The 18,057-nt window shown below is 45.8% G+C and overlaps 2 protein-coding genes across 2 annotated transcripts; one reads left to right on the plus strand and one right to left on the minus strand.

Moving 5' to 3' along the window:
- Window positions 1-8,800: 8,800 nt before the first annotated feature.
- On the plus strand, window positions 8,801-14,942 carry LOC119318039 (E3 ubiquitin-protein ligase COP1-like). The gene is made up of 13 exons (XM_037592543.1): window positions 8,801-9,316; window positions 10,105-10,182; window positions 11,033-11,188; window positions 11,378-11,737; window positions 11,950-12,098; window positions 12,201-12,266; window positions 12,652-12,730; window positions 12,821-12,976; window positions 13,063-13,161; window positions 13,354-13,458; window positions 13,538-13,717; window positions 14,245-14,355; window positions 14,484-14,942. The coding sequence occupies exons 1-13, from the start codon at window positions 8,924-8,926 to the stop codon at window positions 14,652-14,654; spliced, it is 2,103 nt and encodes a 700-aa protein (XP_037448440.1). The 5' UTR covers window positions 8,801-8,923; the 3' UTR covers window positions 14,655-14,942.
- Window positions 14,943-15,552: 610 nt separating this feature from the next.
- LOC119314256 lies at window positions 15,553-16,830 on the minus strand. Its single transcript, XM_037589000.1, has 3 exons — window positions 16,728-16,830; window positions 16,301-16,443; window positions 15,553-16,190 (listed from the first exon to the last, which is right to left on the minus strand). Exons 1-3 carry the CDS (start codon window positions 16,828-16,830, stop codon window positions 15,864-15,866), a joined length of 573 nt encoding a protein of 190 aa, XP_037444897.1. The 3' UTR covers window positions 15,553-15,863.
- Window positions 16,831-18,057: the final 1,227 nt, after the last annotated feature.

Genomic DNA, 18,057 nt, shown 5'->3' on the forward strand with positions numbered 1-18,057 from the left:
TCATGAACAATCTCTAAAGATCAAATCTAAATTAATTAACCTTATCTTAAATCACTCAATCACATTAATTAGAAAACAAATATTTGATTTTTCAGAAAAATCGCTCAATCACATTAACCGTACCTTAACTCACGGATGGTAGTCAATCTCTAAACAAAGGAAACAATACATCGAGGGAGCAGTAAATAAACTCTCTTTCTTATGACATCTATATGATCTTCCATTCCCTCTTCGTTGTCGAGCGTTCTTAAGTCTTGAGGCCGATGCTTGGGCTGCGTCACTGGTCGCAACGATGCCGAAAGACGAGGACGGCGAGGCCGGATGCCGCGGCCAGTGAAGGGGGCGAAGAAGGGCGGCTTCCCTGGGCGTGGCCCTGGGAGTTGGTGCGGTGGAAGCGGCACTTGAAGGACCCGTCGTGGGTGGCCAGCACGCAGATGCACATGGAAGCAGACCCGTGGCCTGCGCCGAACGGTGCCGACGCCAACCCGGGCCACCTCCTCCGCGTATTCTTGAAGTTGTGGCTGGCCGATTTACATGAAATTAATTCCGTCAGTTGTGGTGGCAAATATAATACACATAATCCATATTGTTTTGCACTAGCATGTGTGTGTTAAATAGATGGATTATGGCCCCGTACCCAATAAGATGGATATGTGTGTGTGTTAGAGAGAGAAAGGGAGAGGGGGAGAGAGAGTGAGGAAGAGTATATGAGCAGCGGAATGTAAAGCATGCAACTTGCAAGAATGTAAGGAGAAGGGTTTGGAGAATTCAAACGTAATTGGAGACACGGATGTTTTTCCCGTGGTTCAGATAGGTGGTGCTATCCTACATCCACGTTGATGGAGACTTCAACCCACGAAGGGTAACGGTTGCGCGAGTCCACGGAGGGCTCCACCCACGAAGGGTAATGGTTGCGCGAGTCCACGGAGGGCTCCACCCATGAAGGGTCCACGAAGAAGCAACCACCCACGAAGGGTCCAGGAAGAAGCAACCTTGTCTATCCCGCCATGGCCATCGTCCACGAAGGACTTGCCTCACTAGCGGTAGATCTTCACGAAGTAGGCGATCTCCTTGCCCTTACAAACTCCTTGGTTCAACTCCACAATCTTGTCGGAGGCTCCCAAGTAACACCTAGCCAATCTAGGAGACACCACTCTCCAAGAAGTAACAAATGGTGTGTAGGTAATGAATTCCTTGCTCTTGTGCTTCAAATGATAGTCTCCCCAACACTCAACTCTCTCTCATAGGATTTGGATCTGGTGGAAAGAAGGTTTGAGTGGAAAGCAACTTGGGGAAAGCTAGAGATCAAGATTCATATGGTAGGAATGGAATATCTTGGCCTCAACACATGAATAGGTAGTTCTCTCTCAGAAATAGGATGCTGGAAGTGTAGGCTTAGTCTGATGGCTCTCTCTCTAAATGAAGAGGAGGTGGAGGGGTATATATAGCCTCCACATAAAATCCAACCGTTACACACGATTTACCAATCTCGGTGGGACCGAATCAACAAACTCGGTCAGACCGAAATAGGAAACCTAGTGACTGTTAGAGATTTTCGGTGGGACCGACTGGATCAACTCGGTGGGACCGATGTGCTAGGGTTAGGGTAAATCCAAAACTCGGTTTGACCGATTACTCAAACTCGGTGGGACCATTTAGTGTATTGTAAACGAAGACTCTCCTGTGATTTAGTAAATGGGCTGCAGTTAGTGCGTCCATTTAGCACATGGTGTTTCTTTTTTGGGTTTTTAAGAAATTTGTATAAATATGTAAATTATAACCACAATAACAAAAGTAAAGTTTAATGTTTGTGTGTTACAACTATTGTACATACAATTAAAGTAACTTAGTACTTTAAAAAATAGTCATGTAATTTTAAAAGTAGTCAAGTATTAATTTTAAAACATTCAAATAATTCAAATAGTATTTGTGAATTATAATTTTTTATACAATTTAAAATAGTAGAAACATTTCTAAAATCGTAATTCACCGTTTTTATTTTAATTATACAAAGCAAACATTTGATTAATTATATGCAATTTTTTACAATTCATAAGTATTTTTAAGTAAATATTTATATAACGGAAATATTGATATGTTAAGATTTTTTTTGTGATTATTCTAAAATATATAAACTGTATGAGTATAGGAGTGAAAATTATACACAATTGAATATTCATAAATATTTAGTAAAGGTTTTGTGTTCATAGTTTTGTACTCTCTTTGTCCCAAAATAAATGACTCAAACTTGTACCAACTTTATATGGAGGGGGTATAATTTAAATATATGTCACGAGGGTATAAAAATGTTTGTATTCAAATTTTTATTTGTATTTACTAAACATTTTTAATATAGTACATGAGTGTATATTTTAAGTGTTTGTATTTACTAAAGGTTTTTATACACTAGTGGCATATATTTAAAATAGTATTTTAAAACATAATAAGTGCATATTTTCAAAATTGACAAGATTTTTATTTTATTTGTATGTTATTATTTATAAGACGTGAATATTCAAACGTAATTTTGTTACTATGATTATAACTAACATTTTTTTCAAATTTTAGAAAAGAAAAATAACATCCAAACGTGAATGGTGGAGTTGCTAGCAGCCACCATTTTCCATGCGATTTTTCCCTTTGTACTGATGATAGCTCGGACTCACTGGTCCTAGAGACGTTGGGCCATCCCGTTCCGCCGCTGCAAGTAGGCTCCATGCCACGCTACGCACCAACTAAAGTACGGTGCCACGTCAGCGCATTTTACGTCCATGGACAGGATTAGCATCGTATTCTCACACGTGTGCCAGGTTTTAAAACTAATTTTCTTTATTTCACTACTATATACACTAATATGAACATCCGACGAGTTACAAACCCGCCTCAAACACCCTGGTTTGGTCACTCAGCGGTCACGAGAATGCGATCTAGACGGGCGCCTCAAACGGATCTCAAACGTCTGAGCTGATCGGCACCCTTTATATCCAGTTCAAATATGGGACGGGTATGGGGTGCTCGGGCGTGTCCGCCACATCGTATCCGACCCACACTGGCTCACCCGACTCTACATATATTCCTTCCCATCCGTTTGCCGGACCAAACCCTAACCACTTCACTCCATTCCCCTTCGGCACCCAAGCTCCCATCGGGCATTCTCTGACATGGCGGGCAACGGATCCAAGTCCTTCACCTCCAGACTCGTCGATCCCCGAACTCATCCCACGCGTCCCTGAGGAGGAGATGGCCGCCCTGTTTGCGCTCCACCGCTCCTGGGAGGAACCCTTGCGAGGCAGTGCTCGGACTCCTTCCGTCGACAATTCATTGTGTCCCTCCAAATGGCGCATGGATCATGTAGGATCTAGAAGTAGATGTGTCTAGAGGGGGGGGGGGTGATTAGACACTTAGTGCTAAAGTTGCAATTTTTAGGCCTTTTTGGTTTGAGTGGAGTTTTGGGCACAATTTCAACATACACAATACATATCAAGCAAGCATGCAAAGAGTATATGAGCAGCGGAATGTAAAGCATGCAACTTGCAAGAATTTAAGGGGAAGAGTTTGGAGAATTCAAACGCAATTGGAGACACGGATGTTTTTCCCGTGGTTCGAATAGGTGGTGCTATCCTACATCCACGTTGATGGAGACTTCAACCCACGAAGGGTAACGGTTGTGCGAGTCCACGGAGGGCTCCACCCACGAAGGGTAATGGTTGCGCGAGTCCACGGAGGACTCCACCCATGAAGGGTCCACGAAGAAGCAACCACCCACGAAGGGTCCACGAAGAAGCAACCTTGTCTATCCCACCATGGCCATCACCCACGAAGGACTTGCCTCACTAGCGGTAGATCTTCACGAAATAGGTGATCTCCTTGCCCTTACAAACTCCTTGGTTCAACTCCATAATCTTGTCAGAGGCTCCCAAGTAACACCTAGCCAATCTAGGAGACACCACTCTCCAAGAAGTAACAAATGGTGTGTAGGTAATGAACTCCTTGCTCTTGTGCTTCAAATGATAGTCTCCCCAACACTCAACTCTCTCTCATAGGATTTGGATCTGGTGGAAAGAAGGTTTGAGTGGAAAGCAACTTGGGGAAAGCTAGAGATCAAGATTCATATGGTAGGAATGGAATATCTTGGCCTCAACACATGAATAGGTAATTCTCTCTCAGAAATAGGATGCTGGAAGTGTAGGCTTAGTCTGATGGCTCTCTCTCTAAATGAAGAGGAGGTGGAGGGGTATATATAGCCTCCACATAAAATCCAACCGTTACACACGATTTACCAATCTCGGTGGGACCGAATCAACAAACTCGGTCAGACCGAAATAGGAAACCTAGTGACTGTTAGAGATTTTCGGTGGGACCGACTGGATCAACTCGGTGGGACCGATGTGCTAGGGTTAGGGTAAATCCAAAACTCGGTTTGACCGATTACTCAAACTCGGTGGGACCGATTTGGGTAATAAGTGAAACAGAGAGTTGGCCAAGCAAACTCGGTGGGGCCGATTGCATATCTCGGTGGGACCGAAAATATTGCAATAGGTAACAGAGAGTTTGCAAGCCCATCTCGGTGAGACCGAGATCCCATCGGTGAGACAGAACTGATTAGGGTTTCTGGCAGTGGCTATGACAGGTGAAACTCGGTGGCGCCCGATAGAAATAATCGGTAGGTCCGAGTTTGGCTTTGGGTTTAGGTCATATGTGGAAGTGGGAAAGTAGCTGAGGATTTTGGAGCATATCATTAAGCACATGAAGCAAGAGGCTCATTAAGCAACACCTCATCCCTCCTTGATAGTATTGGCTTTTCCTATGGACTCAATGTGATCTTAGATCACTAAAATGTAAAATGAAGAGTCTTAAGCTTGAAGCTTTAGCCAATCCTTTGTCCTTAGCATCTTGAAGGAGTTCCCACAATCTTTAGTCCATGCCACTCCATTGTTGAACTTATCTGAAACATGCTAGATAGAAATGTTAGTCCAACAAGAGATATGTTGTCATCAATTATCAAAACCACCTAGGGAGCACTTGTGCTTTCAGATCCGGCGGTAGGTGTGCCATCACTGCCTTGCCGGAGGCGGTGCTGTCCGTTTGACGTCCGAACGCGGTGGTGAATCATGTAACCCCTCCGTTGGCGCGCCAAGGCCATGGATGCACCATGTGCGTTGTCCGACGCAAACATGGTGCGACGTGCCCGTTGTGCGAGGTAGCGGGCACGGGAGACGGCAGCAGCCTTTGCGGTGGTGGACGTCGGCGAGGTGGAGTTGCATTCTCCGGCACCTCGTATGGTGCACCAGTCCGGGCGTCGCACCCGCGTCATGGTGGATGTCGCCGGCTCGTTCCGGGACGGATCCATCATCGATCTGACGTCCACTGACACCATTCGGATTCCGGGCTGCGACGAGGAAGAGTAAGGCATGGGAGAAGACGGTGCCTTGAGTCGCATGAGCCGACTTGTGTCCCATGCCCTACTCTACCTTGCTGGCGACCGGACCAACACTCTGAGGAGCGCAGCCAGCCACTGGGCATGGGCACGATGGAACCAGGCGAGCTCCGCTTAGATTAGGTTTTACGTTACATGTAATAATATAAATTTAAGACATTTAAAAGGTTGGATTTGCCATCTCTTCAATTTAAACAACCTTTTTATTTATACTCTTGCATGACTGCTTTGCCCCAGCTTGGCGACCGGATACCGAACCACAGTTATTTTACCCTTTGCCGAACCCGAGCAGTGGCCATCCATGGGTAGACGTCGGAGGTGGCGACGTGCCTGCCCACCGAGCACTAGCAGCGCAGCAGTATTCATTTCGTGACAACAACGGAGCAGCATCTGGTCATGCATGCAGATACACACACCTTGGGCCAGGCAGAGCGCACACACGCGGTCACGTCGACGGGGACATGCCGTGTCCACCCGCCGTCCACCTAACATATTTCACCTTTCTGGCACCATGATGCAGCTGCATCGTGGCTAGTCTAGACTCCACACCACTCCAGCGTGCCAACGTTCGTCGCGTGTGGCATTCGCTCTATAGCGAGCAACTTCAAAAGAGGCAACCCATTTCGTCTGCCACCGTCCGTTTGAATTGATGTGGACATAAAACACGACCCAACGCGCGGATATAAATGGACGTATGTTCGCTTTTCGTTCATGAACGACCCATTCCTAATCTATTTTTGAACCAGATTTGCGTAGGCACGGACACGTGACGTACGCGCGCACGTTCGCTTTCTCCTCCCTCGGGGCCCGCTGGCCGGTGGCACATTGGCCTCCCCCCACCCCCAACCAACAGCAACCCTCGTCCGTCTCCTTCGTCGCCGACGCCGTCGTCCATTTTGACCGGCAACTTTGCAGCTGCCGCCGCCTCTACATCCGCCCAGCAATGCCGCGCACTCCGACGTTGCCCGCCACCGCCATCTTGCTGCCGGGGAGTCGACTGTTTTCCACAACACAGCCGCCCGCGACCAAGAAGCCGCCTCGCCGCCCCGGCCAGATCCTCATCGGCACGCTCGTCGGACGCCGGCAGGGCAGCTAGCTGGTCCGTGCGCGCCGCGACTCCCCTCGCCGGTCGTCTCCTTCGTCAACGCCCGCAAACTGTTTGACAGTTTGCCAAGGTACAAAATGAACTCCGCCGACGAGTTCTTTTTCCACAATTTCCTTTGCGACTCCGATGATTCGTCGTTCGACGACGAGGAGGATATATTGGCTGCCGTGTTGGTCCATCACCACCTCAACAGCCAGCGGCCGTTATTCCGTGGCTCTATTCCGGGTCATCTTCCGGCGTTGAATCGCAACCGAAAGAGCGGGCATTTCCTTCTTTGGAAGGACTACTTTGATACAACAAACCCGCTGTTCAAACATCAAAAATTTCGCCATCGTTTTTGTATGAGTAGGCATCTTTTCAACCGTATTAGAGAGGGGGTGGTCGGCTATGATGACTATTTCGAGTGCAAAGAGGATGCCGTCGGCAAGATTGGTTTCTCCCCTTATCAGAAATGCATTGCCGTCATTCGAATGCTTGCATATGGAGTGTCCGATGATCTCATTGACGAGTACATCCGTATGAGCGAGTCTACATGCCTAGAGTCCCTGTATAAGTTCTGCAAGACTGTTATTGCTGTGTTTGGCCCTGAGTACTTGAGAGAGCCGACAGCTGAAGATACATCCCGTTTGTTGGCGATGAATGCTAGTAGGGGCTTCCCAAGGATGCTTGGCAGTATAGACTGCATGCACTGGGAGTGGAAGAACCGCCCTTCTGCTTGGGAAGGACAGTATAAGGGCCATGTCAGGGCTTGCACTGTCATACTAGAGGCCGTGGCGTCTCAAGATCTCTGGATCTGGCACTCTTTCTTTGGTATGGCTGGATCACACAATGATATCAACGTGCTTCAGCGCTCGTCGGTGTTTGCTAGGCTTGCCGAAGACAACAGCCCAGCAGCCACAACTACGATAAAGGATACTACCTGGGTGACGGTATCTATCCTCAGTGGACCACTATTGTCAAGACAATACCCAACCCCGTCGGAGAGAAAAGGAAAAGATTTGCCCAAGAGCAAGAGAGTGCTAGGAAGGATGTCGAGCGTGCCTTTGGTGTTTTACAATCTCGATGGGGCATCGTTCGGTATCCTGCTAATACCTGAAGGACGCAGAAACTGTGGGAGGTGATGACTGCTTGTGTGATCATGCACAATATGATCGTAGAAGACGAGCGCCCGGAACGTCTGCACAATTAAGGGTTTCAGTTTCAGGATGAGAATGTTGTGCCTGAGCATGGAGGAGCGGCAACGTTTGAACAGTTCACCTAATTTCATCATGACATGCGTGATTGTGAAACTCACGTGTAATTGCAAAATAATTTGATTGAGCATATGTAGACTCATCTTGGCAACCAATAGATGTATCTTCTTTTATTCGTTTGCAAAACTATGTGAAACATTTTTATTTGTATTCGGCTTGTGAACTATACTATTTTATTCGGTTTAAACTATGTTATTTGACAATATATTTAAATGCAATTCATCAATGTAAAATAGAGCGGTCAGCCGGCCAAACCGGCACATATGGGTCGACGAGTTGGGCGAGCTGCCAACCCATATCTAAAACAGGACGGAGGTCGACTCAAAGGGACAAAAAACGGACAAAATCGCCATCCATTTGAATCGCCCCATTGGAGTTGCTCTTAAGTTAGATCCGGCTACGATTCCCCCTCCCCCCTGATCTGACCATTTTCCAACACTGGAGACAACGACAGTAAGGTATAACAACATACCGTTGAGACTCTTGATAGTAAAGGTGCACGCTCTACCGTAAAAATCTCCGAAATATCAAATACAATGCCTGTGCTCACTACCACTAGGCATCTTGATGATAGGGTTGCACATGCTTTCGTCAGCTTGTTTGACAGCAAAGCTAAATTGCGCCGACGTGGATAAATTACCTACCGTCAAAGGCCTTGGCAGTAGATTGGTATACCCTACCGTCATCGATCCCCAGCGATACGAAAATGATCAGATCTTGAATTTTTTCCGAAACGGAGTCAGATCTGACCCAACTTTCGCAAACGGATCAACACCGAACTTGGCCCCCGCGAGGGTGAGCGATTTTGATTTGGTTGGGTTGGGCTGCCGTCCTGCCTGTCGCCGTGGGCCTTGCGTGCAGGCGGGGAGGAAGCGGCGGCACGGCCGGGGGTCGGTCTTCTCTTCCCCGACGTGGTCTCCTCCCACCCATACGCGCCGCTCCCACTCCCGGGTCTCGCCGCCCACAGAACCAAATTCCCTCCACCACCTCCTCCCTCCCTCCCCCGCGCTCCTCCCTCCCCCATCACACATCCCACCACCACCACGCTCCCTCAATCCGTACGCAATTATTCATCCCCCCCTCGCACGCTCCCGGCCGCGGCGCCACCACCACCACCACCACACCCCCATGGGCGACTCCTCGGTCGCCCCCGCCGGCGCGCTCGTGCCGTCGGTGCCCAAGCCGGAGCACGCGCCGTCCGCGGGCGACCCGGCGGCCCAGCTCCAGGCCCTGGCGGCGGCGGCGGCGGACGACGAGTGCGCGGGCGCGGGCGCCTCGCCGTCGTCCTCGCCGGGGGAGGGGGACGGGGCAGGGGCGGCGGAGGGGGCGGATGCGGCGGGGGACAGGGACCTGCTCTGCCCGATCTGCATGGCGCTCATCAAGGACGCCTTCCTCACCGCCTGCGGCCACAGCTTCTGCTACATGTGCATCGTCACGCACCTCAACCACAAGAGCGACTGCCCCTGCTGCGCCAACTACCTCACCAAGGCGCAGCTCTACCCCAACTTCCTCCTCGACAAGGTCAGCTCCTTGCTTCACTCTGCGCTACTGTGCTATCAATTCGACCGATTTGGGCTGCGTCCTTGGGTACCCAAGTGTGGCAGAACCTTTGTGTGTGTAATTTAGAAATGTTAGGGTTCTAATGTCCTTGCATTTGGATGTGATTTGGGTTGTGATGCCAGTCGGGTTTAATTTTTTCAATCTAATGCATATAATGCCCTGTTTGAGTTTTGTGCAAATCACAAGGTTTTAGCTGTGTCTGGAGCAATCAACAAACAGTATCAAACGCATCATCAAACAGTAAAGTGCGTGTGACTGAGATCCAGTGACTTGCCCAAGTGTGACACTTACTGTTTGGTGATTGCTCCATACAATGCCCTCTTAGTTTTGTGCAAGTCACTGGATCTCAAGTGTGATGCATTTTTTTAAACTAAACTTGCTGGTACTTCTGCAGATATTGGTAAGAGCCCTGGTCAGATAGCACTGTTTATTTGACTTGTGTGATGCATTGCAGTTTATTCTAGATGTCAGGTTTGATCACTAGTAAATGTGTGTGTGCATTACTTGTGTTTGCTCTGCTTGTCAACAATGCTTGTTATGTACGCTTGCTATGGCTTTGATGGTTTTTTAGTTTTGTTACAGTTGAATAGTATGTCTCTTTTTTCTGTGGGAAATTGATATGTCTCTGTGTATGGTTCCCTAGGTACATTCAAGCTATATCAATCATGTTATGCCTGTTCATGCTTATTGAAACTGCCATTACATCGAAAATCACTAAGTTCTGGGCTTTTTAACTTGTGGCTACATAGGTCGTGAAGAAAATGTCGGCCCGACAAGTTGCAAAAACAGCGTCTCCCATTGATCAATTCCGACATGTTGTGCAACAGGTCAGTCACTCCACATGTGTTGCTTTCCTGTGAATGTTTGGCCACTCCGGGCGTATAGTTGCAAATTTCAGCTTCTTTAATGTTCATTGCAGTATGCAGATAATGGCTATATGCATTGTTCTGAGCAAATATAGTTACTAGAATGTTCACCTTGTATGTGCCTTTAGCTGTATCTTCGGGTTGCAACTACTTTTGTGGTGAACAGGCTATCTTCCTGCGTCCACCATCAAATGCTTGAATCTAAGTAGCTGCAATGCAATCCCTATCTAAGTATCTGAACAAACTTTCCTCCTTGCATGTTTTGCTACTGCCGAATCTATGTAACCACCAATCCATGTCTAAGTATACACCAAGGATGAAATGCAGCCGGCAGTTAGGCTCCTTTTGATTAAAAATAATAATTATATTTCAAGGAAAGTTAGCAAACGAATTGTAACTGCCATACAGTCATCTGTTTCCCTTGGGGGGCACCTATCTATCTTTCTCCTCACTGGTACAAGAAAATCTTCAGATGATAAACCAAGCATCACGAAAGATGAATTTGTACTAACATGATCAAAATGGCATATGTAATAAAAAATTAGCAACAAATTTGCAAATTAGTTAGTTATCGGACTAAGAACTCGATCAAGTTAGTTACTTTTAAACTTTTGCCATAGGAGCGTCATATATTCATGCTTTTATTTTCTGGCTTCTGCATTGTGCAACACTCCATTTTCCCTTATCAACATAACTTCCATAACTCTTAAACCCCTTATCATGCTCTTATTTATACACACACACTAAAAGAAGTTACCGAGGAATCATGACATATCACTAGTATGTTGAGTTGAGTTCATCTTATTTACAGGGAAATGACATGTCAGTTAAAGAGCTAGACAGCCTTATGACTTTGATTGCTGAGAAGAAGAGGCAAATGGAACAACAAGAGTCAGAGACAAATATGCAAATATTGCTAGTTTTCTTGCACTGCCTTAGAAAGCAAAAGCTTGAAGAGTTGAATGAGGTTTGTTCTGACTACTAATAATATAGATATAAGCGTTTATTTTCTGGTTCTTCATACATGTTAATTGAATCTTATATCTCAGATTTTTGTTTCATCTTGCTATTTATTGAAAAATGGCTACTTACTTTTTGTTGTAGTTTTTTTACATGAAGTATATTCTTGTTCATAATGTTGGTTCCTTTTAAACAGATTCAAACTGACCTGCAGTACATCAAAGATGATATAAGCAGTGTGGAGAGACATAGGTTAGATCTGCATCGAACAAAAGAAAGGTACTCCATGAGGCTTCGCATGCTTTTGGATGAACCTGCTGCATCAAAGATGTGGCCTTCGCCTATGGAGAAACCTAGCAGTCCCTTTGTTCCCAACTCTCGGGCACCACCTAGCACATCATCTCCAGGGGGGTTAAATAATAGGAGGTTTGATTTGAGAGCTCCGGCAAGCCATCAAGGACATCAAAGAAGAGATGCCCTTGCCAGCTCAGACCCTCCCAATCCCCCTATACAGTCGAGTAATGTTATTGCTCGGAAGAGGCGAGTTCAAGCGCAGGTTTGTCTCTTTCTTTAAGAAAATGTGTACTCTTCTATGTCCAAACATTATTGTTGTTTGTTGCACACACCAAGCAGGTTACCATATGCAAAATAGTAGTCGAGAACATAGACTAGTAGTAGGCACACAATCTTTTTGTAATGTGTTACATGAAATGATCGTGCTAATCCCATGCTATTTGTTATTATCTAATGCAATGACTTAAATTGCAGTTTAACGAACTTCAAGAATACTACCTGCAAAGACGGCGTACTGGAGCGCAATCTCACAGACAAGAGGATGTTGTTACGATGAATAGAGAAGGTTATCATGAAGGTCTTGAAGATTTTCAGTCTGTGCTTACAACATTCACTCGATATAGGTCTGCTGATTATTTGTTCTTAGTAACATAATATGCTCAGAGTAATTTTTATGGTGTTCATCGAGCTTATCATGCTTTTGTCCTGTTTCATGTATGTTTCAGTCGCTTACGTGTAATTGCGGAACTTAGACATGGAGATCTGTTCCACTCAGCAAATATTGTATCCAGGTGAGTGTTTAAGAAAAATTCAGCATCAGTAATTTTATCAGAGTAATTTTCTGTGCATAGTTTTGTCTGAGGAAGGTAGTGCTGTAGCAGAGCTCCAAAGGCGTCATAGGGGTAGAGTGAGGGATTTATAGGCTCCTATTCATCAACTTTAAGGGTGTTCAGTTAGCCAAAACAAAAAAATCATCTACGAAAGTTTATTGCTGATCATCACAGTGTACAACAAGGGACAAATCTACCAAAAAACTGATTGCTGGCATCATTTGAGTATTTTTCTGGCTTAAGGATCCACAAGTCACTGCATTTGTTATCATTGTAGTCCTTAATGTTATGCATTCACCTGCTTTACATGAAAAATGAAGACAATATTGATATTCTTTAAACGCAGTATCGAATTTGATCGTGATGACGAGCTATTCGCTACTGCTGGAGTCTCGAAGCGTATTAAAGTCTTCGAATTTTCTACAGTAAGTAAACTTTTGCAGGGTACTTGTTCTCACAATAAGCATGTAACCAAAATTTGGAGTTAGTCTAATCTGATTTATCCTGCTTCTTAGGTTGTTAATGAGCCATCCGATGTCCACTGTCCAGTTGTTGAAATGGCTACCAGATCTAAACTCAGCTGCCTTAGCTGGAACAAGTACTCAAAAAATGTTATAGCAAGTAGTGATTATGAAGGCATAGTTACTGTTTGGGATGTTCAAACCCGCCAGGTAACCTTCCTCTGCTCCACAGTTTATTTTGCAAAATTCTGTGTAGTTCTCAGTAATTTATGCTATCTGCGTACTGCTTTTGACAGAGTGTGATGGAGTATGAAGAGCATGAGAAAAGAGCATGGAGTGTTGATTTTTCACGTACAGAGCCCAAGATGCTAGTATCTGGTAGTGATGATTGCAAGGTATTTCAGAGCCAAGTTGTATCAGTTATTATTTTATTCCCATAAGGAAGGAAGATTGATTGTACCCTCCCTTGGTGGGTAATAATGGGTTATTTTGTCATCAGGTGGAAACCTCTGAATGTTGCATATCTGCACCGCAGTTCTATAGTGCTTATGTAATAACTGATCGGAATCTACTACTGTGTATGCCAGGTCAAAGTGTGGTGCACAAATCAGGAAGCAAGTGCCATTAACATTGATATGAAGGCAAATATTTGCTCTGTTAAATATAATCCTGGATCGAGCTATTATGTCGCGGTATGTTGCATCCATTTCCTTGATCTGTATTATGATAAATAGAAGATTTGTTTACTCACGGGATCCTACAATATTTCAGGTTGGTTCTGCTGACCACCATATCCATTATTTTGATTTACGAAATCCAAGTGCACCTCTCCATGTTTTTGGTGGGCACAAGAAAGCTGTTTCTTATGTGAAATTCTTATCGAATAACGAGCTTGCATCTGCGTCGACCGATAGCACGTTACGGTTATGGGATGTCAAGGACAATTGCCCGGTATGTCTCTGAGATCATCCGAGCCTTGCTTTTATTATATTCTTGCCTTTTGCGCTTGTATAACAACATAGAGATAGTTCCGTGTTTGGATGTACTCTAAGATCTTTATCTTAGAAGTAATTAAAGTGGAGATATATAGTATTTTAAATTTCTCCATACCTCATTGGTCAAATCCAGAATTATATGTCGTATTATTTCTTGCTCTGGAAAAATGACAAGAGAATATCAGTGACATGCATAGAAATGTCAACTTTGCAAATTTGAATGTTCATGTGACATCAGGGCATTTTTCTGTAGATTTACAATTAGCTTACTGTGTTCATTATTCATTGACCCATTTTAAAGTGAACTCATATGTGAGTGATTGATCATAGTATGTGTTTTCACTATTATCTCTTATTTAGCTTTGTCCAATGACCTTGTTGAGCTACTATGCCATGCTAGGCTTGGAATTTTTTTGTTTGTTACAGTACTACAAAATAGTATGTTGTAGTTGACCTTAATGTTAAACTGGTAACGTCTTGCAGCTAAGGACGTTCAGAGGGCACAAAAATGAGAAGAACTTTGTAGGACTATCTGTAAATAACGAATATATTGCTTGCGGGAGTGAAACAAATGAGGTTTTTGTTTACCACAAGGTAATTGCGAGCTTCTGACATGCTTTTCCCCCTGTCACGTGCTTCATATGCTGCGCTGTTGCTTAAGTGAGCAGCTAGATCAATCTTTCTCTCGGTCTAACTTGAAGCCAACTCCACACCAATTGCAGGCTATCTCCAAACCTGCTTCCAGCCATAGGTTTCTGTCCACGGACCTGGACGACGCCGAAGATGATCCCGGGTCTTATTTCATTAGCGCTGTCTGCTGGAAGAGTGATAGCCCTACTATGCTAACTGCTAACAGCCAGGGGACCATTAAAGTTCTCGTGCTCGCCCCTTGACGTGATCAGGGGAGATCTGTAGCTAGCTTGTATATCCTATGTATCCCGTCGTTTCATTGTTGTGCCATTATATGTCCCAAAGTGGGAGTGGAGGCTGATCTCCAGCCTAGGGCGCGAAATTTTTGTGGAGGTAATCGTCTGACGTAGGGTTCCAAGGGCTCGGAATGTGCATAGTGGTGGTGACCCTGTTGTATAGGTGCAAAGCAGTCGGCTTGTCTATTATAGTACTACATCTGTAACGTGAGAAAATAAATCTTGAATAAAGAGTCCGGCTTGGTTTCTGAGTAACTGACTGTTAGTGCTGGGGTTTGGGAACATATGCCTTCTGAGCTGAATTGCGCCCCGAAACAGAATATGAAAACTTTGCCAGTTTATGGATCAAAATCACTGGTGTAGCTTTGAGGTTCGGACTGCTGTTGCTGTTTTTCTCTTCTTCTTCCATGCGCCTCTCAAACTTGGGAGACAGGGTTCCATGACGGAACAGAGTTTCTTGCTAAACGAAAACAACACATTTTGAAAGCCTATAAAGATCAGAAGAGAAAAGCAGCGACACTTGGATGGACTGCCCCAAAACCTAAAGGGTCTTGCGCCATAGATCCTAAGTTTTTATTGCAAAATTAAAATAAATAAATAAATAGATGATGACCATGAAATAGTGTTTCTACAAATGCGCTCAACAGCTTTGCGGCGCCATTACATTCTTGCATTGCATTCTACTAGCCGTTTCTATCTGCCGTAGCATTCCATTCCTCCTATGTTGCGTTGTGCTTGCACTTGCACACTTGCACGGAAGATCGTATCTGCTCTAGCTTAGACGTGGCAAGCAGCAGAACTCCAGTGGTAAGGAAGAGTTGTTTTAATTTGGCCCAAGGAATGGAATGCATATAACCGATCAATCTCAAGCTATAACTGAGATGTATATCCATCTGAAACTACATCTCTTCGTAAACAACATGCATGGCATGTATAACTGATGTCTCATACATCCAATACTGACCAGGATCCAGGCTAATTATACAGCCCAAATAGAGTAACTAGTATAGTCGATCGGTCCAATATAGTTAACACCACAGACCACACTGCAGCTAGCAGATCGATTCACACATATGGCACTCGATCATAATGCATACTACTAAATCGATTCACACATATAGTACTTATTATCACTTAAAACTAATCGCAGTACTTCATGAGCATGATCCTCACTTGTCAGTTGTCACCTCCACGGAGAAAGTGCACGAAGTTGGCGACGTCGTTCGCTGCGAAGCAGAAGGTGAACCCGATGCAGATCGTGCCGACTAGATATTCCGGGTCGGCGGCGAGGGGGAGGAGGAAGGCGCGGGCGCACATGCAGTGGCGGACCATGGTGACCTCGAGCTGGAGGCAGGCGAGGGCGCGGCGGCGGCATGGGAGCCGCAGCGCCAGCGCCGCCACGGCCGCCTCGAGCACCGTGCAGCAGAGCATGGCGAGCCAGAGGGCCCTCCACTCGGCGGCCGCCGCGGCCGTCACACTGACGCAGCGCAGGAGGAAGGAAGCCTGCACTCAGACGGCCGGGATGCCAGTTTGGCGTGTGATCTGATGATCGGCCGGAAAGTCTAGCATGCATCTAGCCTAACAGCAGAGTAGACGGGTTACTAGGTTGGTACCTGGCTGCAGAGGTGGTAGCGGTCGAGTGCGTACTCGGCCGCTGTGGCCAAGGCGTAGGCGACGACGGTGACGCAGGCGGTGACGAGCGCCGTTACGCTGGCGCGCCCGACGGCAGTCCTCTTGGCGTCCATGGCGGACGGAGCTGCGACGAGATCAACAACAACGCAGGTTAATTAGTTGATTCGCCTGTTTAACTGCCCGTCGGAAAAAGGAACGATCGACACTAGCTTAATCTCAACCGGAAGGAATAAGAAGAAGAAGAAGAAGAAATATTCCAGCGAGATGATAAAGCACACGCTACAGCTAGCTAGTTCCGGCGTTTTCAATTCAATCGAGACGGAGTAAATCCAATCCGAGGAGGAAGGAAGAGACAAATCAGCTAGCTGAATGCCGGCCGGGGAGACGACGGAGAGGGAAGGGGCTCACCGTCGCGCGTCCTGCTCCTTGCTCGTCGATCCGAGGAGGAAGGGAGACCTTGCTGTGCTTCTTCTACGGGGCTCGAGAGGCGAGGTGGAGGGCAATGGCTCATGGTGGGTGGGGCTGTTTAAGTAGAGTAATGCTATATGTATAAACAAGTTACAAGGTTTTACAAAAATGATTAATTTGATTGGTCAATAGGTGAGGAGACGGCCCACCTCTCTGAAAATCAGGGGGTGGCAAGTTCATGGTTAATTAGTAGATGAAAATTTTTTAGTCAACGTGTAATTGTGTGTAACTCTTTGTATGTTTAGCATTATTGGTTTAAGTAGAGCCAGCCCGTGAGGCCGTGTTCCAAAGGCTTTGAGTTATTTCTCTGTAAATAAATACAAGATGTTGTAGACCACTACTTTAGTAAAACCTAAAATATTTTACATTTGCTTACAGAGGGAGTACATTATTGCGTATTACGTTGCTAATCATGGATTAGGTTCTGACTAGAGAACCATTCATCGACTTATTACGTGATCGTCTGCCAGTGGCCTGTAATCTACTTGCCTGTTTGTTAGAAAGTTTAATTTGGCAACTGATCCATATTTACGTAAGTTGCGGCACCACCTTGCCCATTTTACAAGCCCATGTAGCATGCCATTGCCGGTTTTCCCTGCTAAGTAATGACTACATGCGTCTCATCAAGTATGCATTGCACCAGCATTTTTTTCTTTCAAAAAGCATGTTACAACCGTTGCTCTTTGCATCATTACAATGCACACGGTCATCTTTATTAAAGTTGATACAAGACAATCAATGCACCGTTCTATCCTTGTCAACAATAGAAGGTGGGGCTCCAAAGCTTTACACGGTTTTCCCTTTCACAAAGATAGTGGACTAAACACATTCATCTACTGGCTTCTTCGGCGGTTTTCTGGAGACATGTTGGCATCAGTATCAATGGCGCGACGGTTGACTGCCTGGATCGGCTGGCTTCTTCGGCGAGCTCGGTCGTTAGCTCTGCCCGAGATTTCACCATGTTCTGTTGTTGGCACTTATGGAAACATAAAAATGCGGTTGTGTTTCAGAGAAAGCGGCCCTCTCTCGCCCGGTTATTGGGGTGCTGCCGGGAAGACGCTCTCCTATGGCGTGGGCGCCTGAAAGCAAATGCCCGGGGCCATGTCGATACTTGGTTAATGGCCCTGGGGTAGCAGGGAGAAATAGGGGCATGTCGGTCCCCCGTTAGTTTGTTCTAGCTTGTCTCCCCCCCTTTGTAATTCTCTTGCTAGGCGTCTTGATTGATGCTTGTAATCTTTGGGGTTTTTGCCTCCTTGATTAATATATTTAG

This window comes from Triticum dicoccoides, chromosome 6A (genome assembly GCF_002162155.2).
Source record: "Triticum dicoccoides isolate Atlit2015 ecotype Zavitan chromosome 6A, WEW_v2.0, whole genome shotgun sequence".
NCBI lineage: Eukaryota > Viridiplantae > Streptophyta > Magnoliopsida > Poales > Poaceae > Triticum > Triticum dicoccoides.

What these genes read in the sequence shown, in the direction of transcription:
- LOC119318039 (XM_037592543.1), top strand. Translation starts at nt 8,924, where the DNA reads ATGGGCGACTCCTCGGTCGCCCCCGCCGGCGCGCTCGTGCCGTCGGTG. An exon ending in AGCTTGAAGAGTTGAATGAG is followed by an intron (nt 11,189 to 11,377) that starts GTTTGTTCTGAC and finishes CCTTTTAAACAG; the next exon opens with ATTCAAACTGACCTGCAGTA. An exon ending in CTGGTAGTGATGATTGCAAG is followed by an intron (nt 13,162 to 13,353) that starts GTATTTCAGAGC and finishes TGTGTATGCCAG; the next exon opens with GTCAAAGTGTGGTGCACAAA.
- LOC119314256 (XM_037589000.1), bottom strand. Translation starts at nt 16,830, where the DNA reads ATGAGCCATTGCCCTCCACCTCGCCTCTCGAGCCCCGTAGAAGAAGCA. An exon ending in AAGGAGCAGGACGCGCGACG is followed by an intron (nt 16,444 to 16,727) that starts GTGAGCCCCTTC and finishes ATCTCGTCGCAG; the next exon opens with CTCCGTCCGCCATGGACGCC. An exon ending in GCTACCACCTCTGCAGCCAG is followed by an intron (nt 16,191 to 16,300) that starts GTACCAACCTAG and finishes GTCTGAGTGCAG; the next exon opens with GCTTCCTTCCTCCTGCGCTG.